Raw genomic sequence first — 19,013 nt, 5'->3', positions numbered from 1 at the left:
CCATATAGGTACAAGCATCTTTCATTAGACAATATCAATCACACACCTCTCATATTTGTCAGCCTTTGTGAACGTGTCTAAGATAACTCACTATACCGATAAATCTAATTTGAAAGCAAGTTATTAAAAAGCAAACATTCAGCATGCATTCAGTATATGACAACAGGATTTACTATTTTCCATAAATATCTTTTGACTGCCCAAGACCTTATACAAAGACTATTATCCAATAACAACCAGTCTGCATGCCTCAAGAATGGCAAATAATTACTTCCATGCAAAAAAAAAAGCAATTACATGTGCATATCTCATTAAAAAAACAAAACCCCACCTCTTTGTATTAGACCAGACATATATGTGAAGAGATGCTCAATGGAACTAAACAAATTCAGATAGAGAGGCAACCCCATGAGAGTTCTCAGCACACGCATTCACTGCAACTGTAATTACAAAGCTAATACAGCACCACTACTGTCTATTAATTCTAATTACCTGCCACTATATCTACTACCCATTTTAATGTGTTCAACTGACAACAATATCATGGTGGAACAAGTCAATACTAGAAAATATAGCCTGGATGACCCGTGGTTTATTTGCTAAACAATGTTTACTGAATGTAATGCCATAGGCAGGAATATTAGGGGTAGGGAAAATCTGGTCAGTACAGTAGAAAGTTTTTTTAAGACATGAACAGTGTTCTTCTTTTTAATAAGCCTATATATATATATATATATATATATATATATATATATATATATATATATATATATATATATATATATATATATATATATATATATATATATATATATATATATATATATATATATATATATATATATATAGGAGTAAGGTTTAGGATGGGGGGGGGGGGGGGGGATTGGCACGGGCCCTTGATAATGTCTCTGGGGAGCCCCGCTAAATGTACGGGCCCTTAGAATCTTCCTAACCTATATATATATATATATATATATATATATATTATATATATATATATATATATATTATATATATATATATATATATATATATATATTATATATATATATATAATTATATATTACACACACCACACACACACACACACACACACACACACACACACACATTTACATACATACATACATACATGCATGCATACATGCATACAGTCCCTGACAAAAGTCTCGTCACTTGTGTACAAATTGAAATACCTGAATGTTGTTGAATTATATTTCAATCCCAACAGCTTTTGTAATACTGTAATGTTTCAGTGCAAAACGAAACCTGTCAAAAAGTATTCTAATATTCCCAGCTTGGTAAAGCCCTTTAAGTCAAATTTTGCAAAGACATAAGGCTGTTCTCAATAGCCGTTCTCAGTGAACTTGCGTCCTTGTGTTCTCGTGTAACGTCATCATCAATTGCCAAAGTTCAGTCCCAATAATCAAGATCGCAAGAACGGAGGGACGCGTGAAACTTCCCACATGTGTTCTTGATATCGAGGATGCATGGATGCAGACTTGAGCACCACAACTCGCTCTAGAAGTCCCAGAAGTCATTGCGACTGGAAGTGGGAAAGGCGCAGCATTTTATATAGGTTTATTATTAAAGTCAGAGATATACCTTACTTACCTCAGGAGTTTCTCTAAATGAAACGGTGAATATAACATTACCATGAAAATCTTAATAAAGAAATAAAACCCATTAAGGGTGTTTATTTGCTGTGATTCATATTAAAATCTGTTTTATTATATTGTGCAACGTATATTTGTAAAGTTTTTTATGCATAGTATATAATAAAAAGGGGAAAAAACAATAAATCATTGTATGAATGCTGTAATGTTTAAATAATTCCCCATTAAAAACGAGTGAAGTTCATGCATCTCATTTCTCACAGGACGCATTCTGTGTTCTCGTGGTCTCCCGAGTTTGTTCTTCTGAGGACACCGGGTAAGACCGGTCTTCACAAGAACGCAAGTCCGTTCTCTGCATTCTTGGAATTGAGAAACAGCCATAAGTGTTGTCGCCTTGTCATATGAGCTTCACCTGTGACTAATAACGGATCAATTAGGCATGTATAAAAATAATCCCAATACACTAGACCTTCACATCAACTGCAACTAGATCTCTGGAAACATGCCTAAGATTCACCCTAAGACTATAGTGTTGATTATCAAGAGGCTGAAGACCAGATCCACAGCTGATGTGGCAGACACCTTTAATGCGTCTCAGGGTCAAATAGAGGACAAAAAAATAAAAAAATGAAGAGACTGGAGATGTTTTTGACAAGCCCAGGTCAGGCAGACACCGCAAGACAACTGCTTGAGAGGACCGTTTGTTGGTTCGAAAATCCAAGGCCAGCCCATTTTCCACTGCAGTAGAGCTCCACAATACCTGGTCACCTGAAGTCCCTGTGTCAATCGTAATACTCCATGGTCAAATCAGTGCACAGTAGCCAGCACTAAACAAAAATTATTGAAAAAAAGCATGGCCAAGGACCACAGCCTGCTAAAAATATGGATGCTGGAAAAGTGGCAGAAGGTGGATTTTTCAGATGAATCGTCTGTTAAATTACACCAGTCATCGCAAATATTGCAGGAGACCTACTGGACCCCGCATGGATTGGAGATTCACTCAGAAAACAGTCAAGTTTTGTGGTGGAAAAATCATGGTCTGGGATTACATCCAATATGGCGTGTGCGAGAGATCTGCAGAGTGGATGGCAACATTAATAGTCTAAAATACCAAGAAATCTTAGCTACCTCTTATATTTCCAACCATGAAAGAGGTCAAATTCTGCAGCAGGATGGTTCTCCATAGCTTACTTCCATCTCCACATCAAAGGTGAAGAAGATCAAGATGCGCCAGGATTGGCCAGCCCAGTCACCAGACATGAACATCATTGAGCACATGTGAGGTAGGATGAAAGAGGAAGCATAGAAGACTAAACCAAAGAATATTGTTGAACTTTGGGAGGTATGCAAGACTGCTTTCTTTGCTATTCCAAATGATCAATAAATTGTATGAATCCTTGCCAAACCAAATGGATGCAGTCCTTCAAGCTCATGGAAGCAAGATATTAAACTTGGATCTCACAGCACCACTGCTTTTATTCGCAGTAAATTTGTTCAATTTCTGTATAGGTGACTTTGGTCATGCCAAAATTGGACCTTTCTGTCTTGACTAAATGATAAATCATTTTTTAGTGAAACTAATTAATTTCAGTAAATCAAACCTCATTTGGGAGGGTTTTAGCTTTTCATATGAGCTATTTCCAACACCAATTGATTAATTAAAAGTCAGGTGAACAGCAGGTGTTTTTACAAAATAGATAAGCGATAAGACTTTTGCCAGGGATTGTATATATTGTATATCAATGATCACTGATTAAAAAAAAAAATCAATGATGAAAAAAAAGCACAAAAAATGTATTAATAAATGTATAAATAGTTTAAATTAATGAATAAGAAGAAAGAAAGAAAGAGAGAGAGAGAGAGAGAGAGAGAGAGAGAGAGAGAGAATGAAGAGAGAGAAAAAGAGAGAAAGAAAGAAAGAAAGAAAGAAAGAAAGAAAGAAAGAAAGAAAGAAAAAAAGAAAGAAAGAAAGAAAGAAAAGAAAGAAAGAAAGATGATTGAATGCATAAATAAAAAAGAACGAATGAATAAAAAACTAATTAATAAATAAAAATTGAGCAAATAAACGAACTGAAAAAATGGGTGCATGAATAAAGAGAGGAACAATCAAGGTGGAAAATGCCTTGCTCTGTTGTCTGGCAAATGTTCATCCCATGTGTGAATGGGGAAATCACTAATGAATTCTTTGTTTCATTTCAAAGTCTTTGTTGTGAATATTCACAGTCAGTGTGAACAAGCCTTCAGACTTTCACTTCAACATAATTACACTCAAGCGAAAGCTCTTGCAAACACAATTAGAAGTGACGCTGTGTGTTTAGTGGGTCTCCCGAACAATTGCCCTGCGTGCAGCAACTAGCTTCATGTAATTGACATAAAGCAGCTAATTGACTCAACCTTCTCCCTGACATCCACCTGTCTAAATTTAGTCAAGTAATGCGCTCACTTGCTCTGCTGCAGTGACAATTTCAGCATTAACTCACAGACTTCAGGACGATCCTTAGGACTAAAGAGACCATAAAAAATGTCCCCACGCATGCACAACTATTTCAAATGTCTGAGATTGCAGCCTGAGGCAGAGCGCAGAATAGTAAATTTGACATGTATTTGACTGACAAATGAAAACACTGTGTCCAATAGGAAATCATACAGCAGAACATCGATTCTTGTCCTTAGGGCAACTGTCTTTTTTTCTTTTCCACCATCAGCTGAGGCAATGCCCAGAGCACACATACAGTACTAACAAGTGTCCCTTTACATGCCTTAACAAAGGACAAGAGGAAGTGACATGTTTCAAAATTATATTATCCTTGCCCTGCAATTGAAGGGATCCCTATTTGCAAGGTCAAGCTTGTCAAATGTTTCCAAAATGTTTACCTCCTGAGGAAGACTGCCGGCAACATCAATTTTAGGACATTTTGTGATTTAGTCTTAAGTGCTGACGGCTGAAGGTCTGGGAACTTTGGCTGCTTTGAATGGTCAAGGACCACCCACTATGTTATGTGACTGACAGCTTAACCAAACAATCATCTTTCATTTTGTCTCGTGCCTTAATCAGTAGGTCCAACAGTGCATCATTCATTTATCGAATGTCTTTAAGAGTTTACAACAACGTATGAATATGCTTAAGGATCTGTACATTAGTACTTGATCTGTAGATAAACATATAGGAAATCAGTTGGACACACATTTACTGTAGACTTTGTTCTGAGATATATTTATTATTATGGTGATGCATTTCTATAAAGATCGGCAGACTGAGATGACAGAGTGAAAGTTTTCTATCCCATAAAAGCAAGGTTTTGTTGTATTTGTGAGTTTCCACAAAAAAAGAAAAGTTATTGTTTTGAACATGTCTTTTTCACCAAAAAATATTTTAAGATTTTCAGTGCCATTAGAAAAAAAGAAAAAATGAGAATATAAGGATACCTACATATTTGTCAACATCACGAGTTGAAGCTTTTATCCAGGGAATATTGCATATTTTTAATAATCCAGAGTTTTATAGAGTCATATTGATAAATGCTCATCATCACAAAGTTATCCTCACAATATTAGATGGATATACAGACAGTAAACCACAGATTCATGAATGTCTCTGAAAGTGAAGAGTTCAGATGCAAAACCCTCAGACCTCTTTTTTTGTAAATGAGCATTTGCTATCAGGCTCCTCTGATTAGGTTCAGAAGTATTATTTTATTGGTAATGATAAGGTTTTAGCTAGTAAATAAATGCCTTTAAAAAATGTAACTTGAGACATTTCTTTGGTTTTTAACAGGTTAGATTTTCTATTGTCAAATCCAGCTAAATCCACCAGTGCTTTTTTTTTGCAAAAACCTCTAAATCCACCTATTGAGACAAGACAGTGTAACTAGTTGAAAATCACTAAAGGTGCAATTATAAGTTATTTTACCAAACAGAAAGCACCAAAAATTTAAATCATATTAATCTGTCAAGTAAGTGGCGGTTCATTCCATTGTGGTAACCCCTGATAAACCAGGGACAAAGCAGAAGGAAAATGAATGAATGAAATCTGTCAAGTAAGTGCATTAATCAAACATTAAAACTGATGTTAATTAAATCTTAACAATCTGTTGTCATTTCTGATACTTTATATTTATTGTAAGTAGAGGAATGTAAACATTGCAAACATTGTAAACTAAGCCTCTAATATTCAAATAATGTAGTGTAAAAACATTGTAAAACATCAATATCTGTGCATTGTCTATTAATATAAAAAGCTTATCAGATGTATAGGTAATATGAAGTAATACAAATAATGTATAGTTTAATACTTTATATTATCTTTTTAAAAATAGCTTAAATTAGCAATTAAACACAAGGTAGGCCTACTGGGCAAAAAGGGGATGTCTCTCAGATAATTTTAGAAGCTGTCACTCATTCATTCATTCTCACTATATAAGGTCTCTTGTTTATCCTCATAGCATCCACATGGGATAAAAGAATGGCATCTTAACTCTGTCTTTCGTAAAACGCAATAGCTGTTTAAAGTATAATAAATTGGACTTATTCAAAGTAGCGTTGCTGTGCAAAAACACGTTTTGAATGCATGCTACACTTCCGACTGTACATTGGGTTTTCAGTTTTTTATAATGCACAGAGTTTTGAGGTAAGGGACGTTTTCATGTGCCATTCACTGACAGTCAGACAGGCTCATCCAGTTCATCAAACTCCATCTTTTAAAATCGAAATCGGAAAATAAATATCAAGTCTTCTCATAAAGCCGAAAACTCTTCAAGGTTTGCACTAAATGCTTTGTGAAATACTCTTAGGCTGCATCTGAAATCGCCCCCCTATATATTTAAATAGTGCATTATTGGAGGGAACAGCAGACGTTCTGAAGTTCACACATCAATCCCATTCTGCACTCCAGTAATGAGTATACAAACCCACACTCAACCCCACTGTGCTCAAATTTACTAACTCGTCTTCATTTACTCTTTTAAGAGGACCATGCTAGTGGACTGATGTAGTAAAATGTTTTACAGCATCTGAGTCCAATAGGACTGTCGGTATTTATACTTTTAAGATTTTGTACTAAATCGACAAGTCATGATCAATAGCCTTAAGCTGCTGTCATTTCATACTATTTGTATTAATTTTACAGCACTATGTTCTTACTTGCAATAGTCTTGTCATATGTTTCGTAGATGTATTATGCTCCTTGTAAAATTTCAAAATAAAAGTTTAGGAGAAATATCAGAGGATGTATTCTCCTAGAAAAGCTGACTGATACAACAACAACAACACACACAACAACAACAACAACAACAGCGCTACATTTAAAGAAAACAGTTTGAAATTCAAATCAATGGCTGCGGTTTATCATACAGATTTGTTTGTGTGATCTGTAAGTAATACAAGTATTATTAACCAAGCCTCAACCTTGTATCATAACAAAGGATGAAGTCCAAATGAAAAAGTTTCCTTAATCAAAGCAAAGGACAAATGCCAGTTGTATAAACAGAATTGAATAAACTTTAGAGGTTTTGCAGCATATCACATTATGAAACCCTTTGAAAATGTAAATATGGTCATTGGTCACCGTTTACTCATTTATTGAAACCATTTCAACCATATTCTTTTTTATTTTTTCTTCTGTTCAATGAATAAACAGTTTCTGTGCATATCACTATGTTTTTTTTAAAAACAACAACTGATCCCACCAACAATAATTTATAAATCATAAATTAACCAATTCAATCAACCTTCTATTGACCTTTGTTTCCAGAATACATTATTTTCTGTTCCAAAGCTGTTTTGCCATGGCATGACTAAAGGATTCCTATTTTCCTGGTCGTGGCTTCTGAATGGACAATTCAGTGGTCAATGTGAAAATACATGTTAGAATTACATCTATTATACAAAACAACCGTTCACCGGTAGCTGATGACATTATAAAGCAAGAACCTAAAACAAAAGGATGAGTTTTATGTCTAGCCTTCAAGAAGGCTAGGATTATATTCATATGATTGTATGCATGCTGAACACAAAGTAAAAAAATATTATGTGAATGCAAGATATGCCTTAACAAGCTTCTGTTTTGTGAGGGAGTAACAATTGTTTAGTCATCAACTTGCACATAGAACCTCGAAATAGAAAGTAATTGGGGAGGTAATTTACATAAAGCTTATTTTTAGAAATTTAGCTACATTGGCACTTTTCACATTTTTTGTCTTACAAAATCATACAACAGCAATAATATAATAAATAATAATAAATAAATAAATAATAATAAATAAAATTAATAATAATAAATAAATAAAATAAATAAATAAATAAATAAATATAACCGAAGGCTGAGGTAAATAATGTTTTATGTCATCACTTTATTTTCCAACATATTCATTTGATTCAACATCATGAAGAACACAACAACAAACCATTGAACATATCATGTCTATCACCATCTGTCTTTGTCACTTGGCAATGAATAAAAACAATCTGTACAGACATGGTGTGGCCAGATTTAGCCGATAACCTTTTTAATGGTGTCCCTGCATTTCCGTTTTCAAAATAAGACCCATACATAGTATGCTTAATAAAGCTTAGACAAATTTAAAAATAAAAGATCAATCTGTGAATAGTCCCGTGTGTAATGGCTCAACATGTGGCCATTACCATGTACTGAACTCTTATTTTTCAGCTATGACTAGGATATCCAGATTTGTTAATGTATGGCACCTTTAAGACATTTAAAAAAATTCTATCAATAAATTGAAAAATCATATAACCATTTTTAAGACATTTGCTGCATGAGTAAAACATCTTTTAGACAGATATCAGTTAAAAGTTGTCAGCAAGCAACTTACCAGAACAATATCAGAAAAATAAGTATATATAAAAGAATATTACAAAACTATACATACAAATATCAAACATGGCATAGCTTACCATCTTTGGTCTTTGTGAGTGTTGTTGTAGTTTAGGGTAACTAATCTTTACTTAAATAACCTAAACCTTTAAAATGTTCAGTACTTTACAATTAACTCCTAATTCTTAAATTATTTTTATTTTGAAAAAGATTTAATTAAATTATATGTTTGCATCTATATGCTGTCAATTGTAGTTCTTGGGAAAATGGGAATAGGCAAAAACAGTATCGGCAGGTCTCTTCTTTCGAGAAAAATCAGCAAAGAATGTTTTAATTGGTGCCATTCTAACTCAAATATTTTAGGCAAGAATGTTGGAGCTAAATTCTGAAACACTTCGGACACCCTGGATCAGAATTGGACACACCAGGACTAGGCTGTATTCAATTAAAACAATTAAATAGGTTTACTCACAGACTTCCTCGTCTGGGCAGACTGAGCTCTTTCTGTAATAAAGCACACACGCACACACACAAAGACAATTTAATTACATAATTGAACAGATTAAATATACATTTTGCAATACAGTCTCAAAACTTCCTGCAAGACTTAAAAAAGTTGTGCTGAACAATCAAGTGGTCATTCTAGTTGGTCATGCAAATTGTTCACACTGAAAGCCAATTACAAGTAGTCTTTGCTTAGTCATTCATCTTCAGTGCCTGCTAACAGGTGACCTAGATTTCAATGGTAACCCCAGAGGTGTCAGTGCTGACCCAGTTTTTCATCTCTCCAGATCCATTCAGTCCCAAAGACAACATAAATATTTAACCTCTACCATTCACACAGCACACATTTCTGTACGTGACAACAAAAATAACATTTTAGCAGCTATTTTCATTCTAATGTGCAGATTTTGTTGAAAAAAATCTCTCCGTTAAAGAGAAATTAGAAAAAAATAAAAAATAACAGTGGGGCTAATAATACAAAAACATATAATTTGTACTAAATACCATTCCTTTGAACTTTTGAATTGTCAAATTTATTTAATAGCTAAAGAGCTATATAGCTATATATATATATATATATATATATATATATATATATTATATATATATATATATATATATATATATATGTTCTTTAGCCATTAAATAAATTTGACAATTTGAAAGTTCAAAGGAAGGTATTTACTACAAATTATATGCTTTTGTAACATATTTTTATATTAGAGCTTTTTTGAATTCAGTGAAATCACAACTAAACGTAATGCTAATTTTAATGAATACACTTGCATTAAAGAAAATTGTTATTTATATTTAGATCTGAAATAAACAAACAAACAAACAACAAACAAACAATTACATAAATAAATAAATAAATAAATAAATAAATAAATAAATAATAAATAAATAATGGTGAGGCTTAAAGCTTAAAGATGCCTCTCATATGGAGAATGAAGTCACATACATTGCAGGTGTGAGTTTTTTTTTCACAGACTTCAACAGTGTAAAATATGATGGTTTTGTGGGTCTTGTCTATCCAAACTGACCTTTATTTTGTATTTTCAATTGGATTCAAGTCAGTTGATTGGTCAGTGCCATTCTACAGCTTGATTTTATTTCTCTGAAAGCATTTGGGGAGGTTTCATGGCTGTGTTTTGGATCATTGTCTTGATGAAATGTCCACCCTGGTTTCATCTTCATCATCCTGCTAATGTAGATGATGGACTGAAGCATCTAATATTAAATTTACAATGAAGAAGTGCAGAGGGTTGCTAAATAACTTCTGAGAGATTTCAGCTGCTGTCTGTGCTTTTACTGCCTTTCTACAGCTCCCTTTTCTTCATGTTCAATACTTTTTTTCCTCTGTCCTTTAATTTTATTACATAAAACTTTAATTTGTTTTCTTTTCATGTGTGGATTTCTTTTTGGTTGTTACATCTGTCAAACAAAGTCAACAGCACCTTTAGAATATGTTTTCTGAGAAAAATGCTGACGTGTTGAACACTTCACTGTACATAGACATTTGTGTAAATATTTGGTTTCATATAATTTGTTTTCATATTAGTGTGCATAAATAAGTAAATCAATGAATCCCATTAATTGAATGAATCCCATTATGCTCAAAAGAGGATATTGTTTTTTGTTTATGTGTGTGTGTAGACAGGCAGGCAAGCAGACAGACAGACAGACAGACAGACAGACAGACAGACAGACAGGCAGACAGGCAGACAGGCAGACAGGACAGACAGACCACTTGATGTGCAATGATCAATGAATTCAAAATAATAGTTTGTTCTTACTACTATGTGTCTATCACATATACTATTATACATAGTGATAATATATATATGTGTGTATATGTGTATAATATTATATTGCTATTTATAATATTGCTTTTGAGCATTTACAAAATATCATTACTCCATGAGCACTGTAATGATGTCAAAAGACCACAAGAGGGCATTGAGCAGATACAGTGCATCAACGGATTCAGCTTGAGATCTTTCCACAAGAAATTACAGCTTAAGGAATTATGGTACTCTGAGCTGTGATACATGTTTTATGTAGGATTAACATTACTGTGTGATCAAATCAACATGCCTACACATGTATATATGAAAAAGAAAAGACAGATCAACAAAATCAAATAAAAGACTGTCTCAACGTCTACTGTCACAACAAACAACAAATGAATTCTTATAAACAACATTACCTCTTATAATTGGATTTTCCAGTATTACATTCAAGGTTCCTATTTTAAACCTCATGTCAAATTCCTTGATGTTCAGTGACTAAAAGCTGCATTTCCATGACATCTAATGAACAGAAAACAGGCAGCTGTTGAGTTGATATAAAAAATAGATATATATATCATTGAGCAGATATAAATAAATAGCCACAGTTTTTAAACCGACTGGCGACGCATTTGATATCGATAGATAAATAAAAATATACTGAAAAACAGTCTAACCAAAACCAATACAAGTTAACATTCAATCATTCACTTTCTTTTCGGCTTAGTCCCTTTATTAATCTCTGGTCGCCACAGCGGAATGAACTGACAACTTATCCAGCATATGTTTTACACAGAGGATGCCCTTCCAGCTGCAACCCAATACTGGGAAAATAAGGTGAAACAACGTGATGTTAAACATGACCAGAAAAATACAGTTCCAGGAACCCGTATAGTAACTGTGATTTTAATAGATACTGAAAGCATTTTTTATGAATTATTTATGAGTTTGGTTTCTGTATCATACCAACTAAAGGATGCCCCTTTATGACAAAAAAAATCTTTATAAAAATAAGGTCTTTATAAAATAAGTGTATGTGAAGTTTCACCACACAGCTAATGTTTTATATACTCTTTGAAACTGCCTCTTGAATGCTTTGATTCAAATTATGCTGTTTTAGTGACTGTCACTTTAAATGTAAATTAAATTGTGCTCTTTTCAAAGAGGGCGGAGCTACAAACACCTGTGCATCAGCATAGCAGCAGCTTCAAAACAGAAGTTATCTATGTGAAAAACTAAAAAGTTGCTCGGAAGAAGGCAGTCTATGAACTACAGTCTTCTACAGTGTTCATTTGTGCATCTAAAACTCCATATGTATAATCCTTTTACCCTGTGGTTCACACCAGATGCAGATAAAGCATCAAGCGCGAGTGATTTACATGTTAAGTCAATGCAAAGATGCGAATGGACATCCATGATTTATTCACACATTCTGGTCTGGTGAGAGATTGCCACTAATGAGTGGGGCTTCCCATCTCTGATGACGTGTACAAAGGGAGAATATCATCAAAGTGTTTATGCAGACTGTTTATCAAGTCTGATTACAAAAAAATATAATTAATTAATTTTACCATTTGAGACTGGATGTATTCACACACATTACTTGCCACACAACTGTGTTTAAAACCCTTATAAAGTCTTTTTTGCATTATAGGTCCCCTTTAACAGAAAAAAGTGTTGCCACTGCCCGACATCCCAACTCTCCCGAAAGTTTCCGGAGTCCCAGTATATTGTAGCGGCTCCCTGATGTCTGCAAATTAAATAAAATATCTCAGAATATAGACCAAGCAAGCAAGAACACACACGTGAGACATTAATGTCTACATTGTGAGTACTTATATTGCGCATACCAGAATGCACGCACATGACAAAGTAAATGGAGATCAGGAGATAATTACCATAAATGCTTATAAAACTGTGCATGTGTACAGTACCACTGTAAAAATGAATCTGGAGGCTTGTAATTGTGATTTAAAAATTTAAGTAGTCATTAAAATATGTGCATATTTTCTTTTAAAATTTGATATTCTGGATTTATTATAAAATATTGAGAAGATTTTGCTAATAAAATCAAGAGATAAATTTCACTTATTTTTTTTAGCAAACCCGTGCAATTATTAGGCCTAATTTGAGAAAGAATAAGCTAATAAAATTGAGGAAAGAATGGCTTCAAGTTTATTTTAAGAAAATGACTCAATTATGTGGATTTGGATGAGGATCCTGATTGGTTTACTCCGCAAAATAAGCCATCAGCTTCCAGTGAGTGCGGGAGCTTGTAATTTATTACAGTTGAAGTCAAAATTATTAGCCCCCTGTTTATTTTTTTTTCCCCAATTTCTGGTTAAATGAGAGAAGATTTCTACAGTACATTTCTAAACATAATAGTTTTAATAACTCATTCTAATAACTGATTTATTTTTATCTTTGCCACGATGATAGTAAATAATATTTTACTAGATATTTTCAAGACTCTTCTAAACAGCTTAAGTGACATTTAAAACCTTAACTAGGTTAATTAGGTTAACTAGGCAGGTTAGGGTAATTAGCAAGTTACTGTATAATGATGGTTTGTTCTGAGCCTTTTAAAAATATAGGCTTACAGGGCTAATAATTTTGTCCCTAAAATGTTTTTTTAAATTAAACAACTGCTTTTATTCTAGCCGAAATAAAACAAATAAGAATTTCCCCCGAAGAAAAAAATATTATCAGACATACTGTGAAAATTTCCTTCTTCTGTTAAAAATAATTTTGAAAATATTTTAAAAAAGAAAAAAAAAAAAGAAAAGAAAAAGGGGTCTAATAATTCTGACTTTAACTGTAGATCATCAGTAGAGGAGAGTCCCCCCCCCCCCCCCCAAAAAAAAAAAAACAAGACCCACTTAATTTAGTTAATTCAGCATTGCCCATAGTGGCTTAAATGACCGTAAAAGACATGTTGAGGTGAGTAGCGTCATTCCAAGTGCATTTTATTTAGGTCTATACCAGGCTGGTCATGAAACTATATTAAACTTATTGAAGATTTCTGTAAAGTATTAATGGAGCATGAATAGGCAGTTATAAATGGAAAAAATATCTATCCATCCATCTATCTATCCATCCATCCATCCATCCATCCATCCATCCTCCATCCATCCATTCATGTGAAGATGTGACAAGAAACATAGAAAAGACATGAAAGCCAGGCTTTGTTTCAGCTACATCCAATAAACATGTAAATAATAGTGTTTCTATTCATGCAGAATTCATGTGAAATTCTTTCTAATTAGTTAAAAATAAATCACAACATCTCCCTGAAATGAGTTTTTGCAGGTTGGGATGTCTGCACTCTAAATGCATACATTCCTGGCCCATTGCTGTCCAAAAATGGGATGCTTCACTTCAGCAGCAGCTAGCTCTGAACTTCCATTGTGCGACTGTGACTTGAAGCTCTGGCTGTATGTGCTGCGGCACCCTGAGAATACCGTAACCTCACGCTACTTCAAAATAATGAATGAAAAGAAGAGCTGGGAGCTGCTGCAGAGCACAGCGGGGAACAGCAGTGAAATGGTGCGATTCTGGTTTACCCATGAATTCAACACTGGGCAGGCTCACCCACAGCCGAACATGAATATATGCATTACTATTCACTCTCAAAGCTTCTAGGAGAGATGTGCCTGAGGAAAGTCAGGAATGATTGAATTACATTTCCATCATGTTACATTGGAACGCTAAAAAAAAAAAAGGCATGGGGAAGTTAAGGAGTATCAGACTGTAAACAATGTGAAAATGAGGATGGGGAAGAACCATATAATAAAAACAATCAATTAAATTTAAAACTCTAACACACACTGATATTTTTAATTACAAGAACAATTAAAAACACTAAACAATATAGATTTTAAAAGTTTGGTAGTGATATTGTAGTATCAGAATTTAAGAAATGAGCCAGGCAAATAGTTGACTTGGGTTTCGGTCAAATGACAAATGTTTACCGAATACTCATGCAGTAATAACAATAACCTCTGGTTAAAAAAAAAACTGTTACTCTGTCTGTTTTACTTTCACTTATACATCTCGTAATATACTAAAACAGTCCAATAAAGGTGGAGCAAACCATCACAATCAAAGGGTAGAGGGGAAACTAGAAAATGTACACACCAAACATATCAACATATGTAAACTATACATGTGTTTGAGCACTATGAATATTTCGCTAAACAAACTATGGGCTCTTACAATATAATATAATAATACAAGTAAGAGTAAGAAGAAGAAAAACAAAAAAAGCTTTTTTTATTTTAATACATTACAAATGTATGTATTCTTTGATGGTAAAGCTAAGCTATACCTTTTACAAATGTCATTAAAATTCCAACATGTTATATTATATTTAATTTGGTTAAACATTTGTGTTGCTTAAAATTTATGCTTATTATTTATGTATAAACAGTATTTAATCGTTCATTCCAAGGAACCACAATGTTTTTTTTACAAAGTATCCTACCTTCATCCTACATTTGTTCAACTGAACACATCTAAGCTCAAAAGTAGCAACATTTAACCATTGTGGTCTTCATATTGACTTCCCTTTTGTTATGTTAGAGGCTGTTTTTGCCCCATTGACTTCCATTATAACCATTTTTTGATTGCAAAACCATGACACCATATAATCATGCATTCCTAAATGATGGTTCTTTTCCCTGTTGGAAAGAGGTAAAAGTTCCAAATTTTTTTTTTTACGGTTGATCATCAGTTGGCACCATTAACCGCTTAGATAGGCCTGTGTCAAAAAGTTTCTGGCTTTTACATGTTCTATAGGAGTTCTATGGAGTAAAACATTATTTTTTTCTTTTTCAACATATCAAGGTAACTGTGCAAAAATCTCTCTCACACTCTCAGACACGTGCATACACTATACCTCATATAACCACATAATTTTAAGCCAGAAACTAAGCTTTTGTGCTTTGCAACTAATGATCAACATTTAAAATTACAAAATTTGCTGCTTCCCAAAAGGCAAAGCCAGCAACAATCAAGAATGCATGATTATATATGTCATGGTTTGCAATCAAAAATGTAATTTTAATGGAAGTCAATGGGGAAAACCAGCCACCAACATAAAGAAAGTGCAGTCAATTTGCCCAGAGTGTATTGTTAAGTTTTTGAAAAATTTCTAAATATTTTCTCAAAATATTTGCTAAAATAAGATTTGTCACCAAAAATCATTCTATTTGCTGAACACACAGAGAAAGTTGAGGCCAAATTAGGAGTGAATGGTAAACATCCCCAACAGCACACAAAGGGTTAAAACAAACAACATACTTACACACACACACCACACACACACACACACACACGCACGCACACTCGCACGCACGCACACACACAGGCACGCACACACATATACATATACATACACATATATAGCTTTAAATGTAGATGCATACCATCTTTGGTCTTTTAACTATAAGAGGTCAGCAACACAAGGTCAAGGTACTGTCTGTTTGAAGACATCTAATTTCAGTAAATGACAGCATATAATTCTAATGAATATATCAAGATAAAGTTTGCATAAAGTGCAGCAATCTAGCCAAGTATTGTAGCTCAGTTCCTCTTATCAAACGCAACAGGAAAAACAGCAAAACACCTGTCTTCTATTTTAAGTGTGCTTCTGCATGTCCTGACCAGAACACGAAACTTCCTATAACGTCCCATCTACATCAAAGCTTTAGCAATACTATTTTAAAGACCTTGCCATGATAGCATATTAATAATTCCCTTTGAATTTGCTGCATTTCTGCACCATCTCGAGATCAAAAGTGTGGCAGTATGAAATGCTGACTTGTATCTGCAAGGGCTTCCCCCCTCATTCAACATCTTTTTTTCCTCCATTCCCAGTTTCTATTAGAAAAGGTTAACCAGATCTACCATCTGTTACTTTCCCCTGAGGACAGTGGCGCTGAGCCCCGCGGTCAAGAGGAGCAATGTTTACATTAAGATTTATGATAAGACAAATAATTAAACTGCAGAGACAAACCAGCAGAGTGACTCACTCTTTACAATGTCAAAGGAAATCTGCCACATCCTGTTTAGACTCTACAGTAGACTGTATAATTAAACATTATAACGTGCAATACTGGGGGTGACACGGTGGCTTAGTGGTTAGCACTGTGGCCTCACAGCAAGAAGGTCGCTGGTTTAAGTCCCGACTGGGTCAGTTGGCATTTCTGTGTGGAGTCTGCATACTCTCCCCTGTGTTGGAGTAGGTTTCCTCCATGTGCTCCGGTTTCCTCCACAGGTCCATACACATGCGCTAAAGGTGAACTGGATAAACTAAACTGGGTCGTAGTGTGGTGTGTGTGCATGTGAGAGCGTATGGGTGTTTCCCAGTACTGGGTTGTTGAGAACATTGGGTTCATGCAATATTGACATTATCCTTATAGGATTCCAGCTTGTCAGGAAGGAAGGGCATCCACTGTGTAAAACATATGCTGGATAAGTTAGCGGTCCATTCCGCTGTGGCGAACCCTGATGAATAAAGGGACTAAGCCGAAGGAAAATGAATGAATGAACATGCAATTCCTAAAAGGAGACTTCTGTGAATAAAAGAATAAATATACATACACACGCATATACATGCACACGTACATACAAACACAAATAAAAATATACGTACTGTACATGCATACACACTGATGGCATACACACACTGGTATTGGTGGTTTATGAGGACTCACCATATAGAAATAATGTATTGCAATGGTTTCGCAACCTTTTTCACTTTGGGGCCTACTTCATGCTCTGATCAATTTTTTAAGGCCCACCTGTCTGACATTTTCTTTAAAATGTTTGTATGAAATGTAATTATATATTAAAACTATACTAGTTTTAATATATAATATCCGAGTGGTTTGATACTACAACCACAGGTCAACAGGGAGATTGCAAAAGACCAGCTTCTGCTTTAACCTCTACTGCCTGAATATGTACAGTTAAATATCTACTATTTAAAAATATACAGACAAAAGTAAAATACAATAAAACACTCTAAATATGTTGAAACGTGTCGATCTGATGAGGAGATCGCTGACAGGAACAGTGAACACAGTCTGAAGTAATCAATCAGGAGAAAGTGCATTACTTCGATCATTTAATAGAGCATATTTAATAATGAAATCCAAAAACGATAGTTTAATATTGCAAGTTAATTTTAACAATCTCACGGCCCACGTGCAGGATCACTGAGGCCCGCCCACTGGTTGAGAATCCCTGATGTATTGTATACTGTAAAAGACACGTTATATGGCCCTATCCCTAAACTTACCCTCACAGGAAACTTGTGGCAAATTTTGTGTCAAAAGACCCCATAAAGTATGATTAAGCATTTTGAATTACAAGGAATCAATCCTTGTAACGCATGCACGCACGCACGCACGCACGCACGCACGCACGCACGCACGCACGCACGCACACACACACACACACACACACACATATAGCCATAAGATTGCCTATAGAAGCTTTCTCATGTCAAACATAAAATATAAGATATTTTCCACAACGCTCAATCAGTTCTTTTACATATGATGTATTCAAAGACATGTTTCTAGAGTCTTTGGAACCCAAAGCAGAAATATTGATAAATTGGCAATGTTTCTTTACTATCTGTCAAGCATCGAAATGTCAGAAATAGACTCGAACACTGAAGTGTTGTTAGGGCCCTTGCTAGAGTGCCTGTTTTCCATACAGAATTGGTTTGATCCCCACTCTGTGTTGAACTGGAGGAATTTACAGTTACACGTACAATTTTAGCTGAATTATTGCCTTTTTTATTACTGTTTATTACCTACGCCTAGAAACGACGCTGATGAAATCTGTGACGTTGTTGATGTTATTTATCACTGACTAAATAAGCTATTAAATAACAAAAGAGAGAAACAATAAAAGTAAATCAAGCATCTCACGTCATATTGCAGTTTTGGGCAATTACTTTTTCATTCATCTAGGATGTTTCTTTCTTTTGTAAATGACAAATTTTATTTTTCCTGGTAAATTTTCAAGTGTCAAGATAGGCAGACAGAAACTGACATCCTGCCCATTTAACATCAAACATCTTTTAATTTGTATATTTTTGTTGCTTTAAATGAAACCACCACAAATGATATGCTGGACAATATAAATCACCAGTCAAAAAAAAATTACTGACCTAAGCCTCATTGCAAACCCAAAACATGTGCATCCCTGAATGTTGCTATATTTACATGTCCTGTAGAGTTTAAGACACAATAATAT

At 34.3% G+C, this 19,013-nt stretch overlaps 1 protein-coding gene across 5 annotated transcripts in view; it reads right to left on the bottom strand.

Annotated features, from left to right (window-relative positions):
* Positions 1–19,013, bottom strand: part of mast4 (microtubule associated serine/threonine kinase family member 4) — a 205,034-nt gene that overhangs the window by 100,657 nt on the left and 85,364 nt on the right. For all 5 annotated transcript variants that reach the window (XM_056458429.1, XM_056458430.1, XM_056458433.1 and 2 more), the window contains exon 4: positions 8,921–8,952. In XM_056458429.1, coding sequence (XP_056314404.1) covers positions 8,921–8,952 — 32 coding nt within the window. The remainder of the gene's footprint in view (positions 1–8,920; positions 8,953–19,013) is intronic.

Source organism: Danio aesculapii, chromosome 5, assembly GCF_903798145.1.
Source record: "Danio aesculapii chromosome 5, fDanAes4.1, whole genome shotgun sequence".
Taxonomy (NCBI): Eukaryota; Metazoa; Chordata; class Actinopteri; order Cypriniformes; family Danionidae; genus Danio; species Danio aesculapii.
Note: the sequence above shows the minus strand (reverse complement) of the source record. Positions and strands in the feature narration are given on the sequence as shown.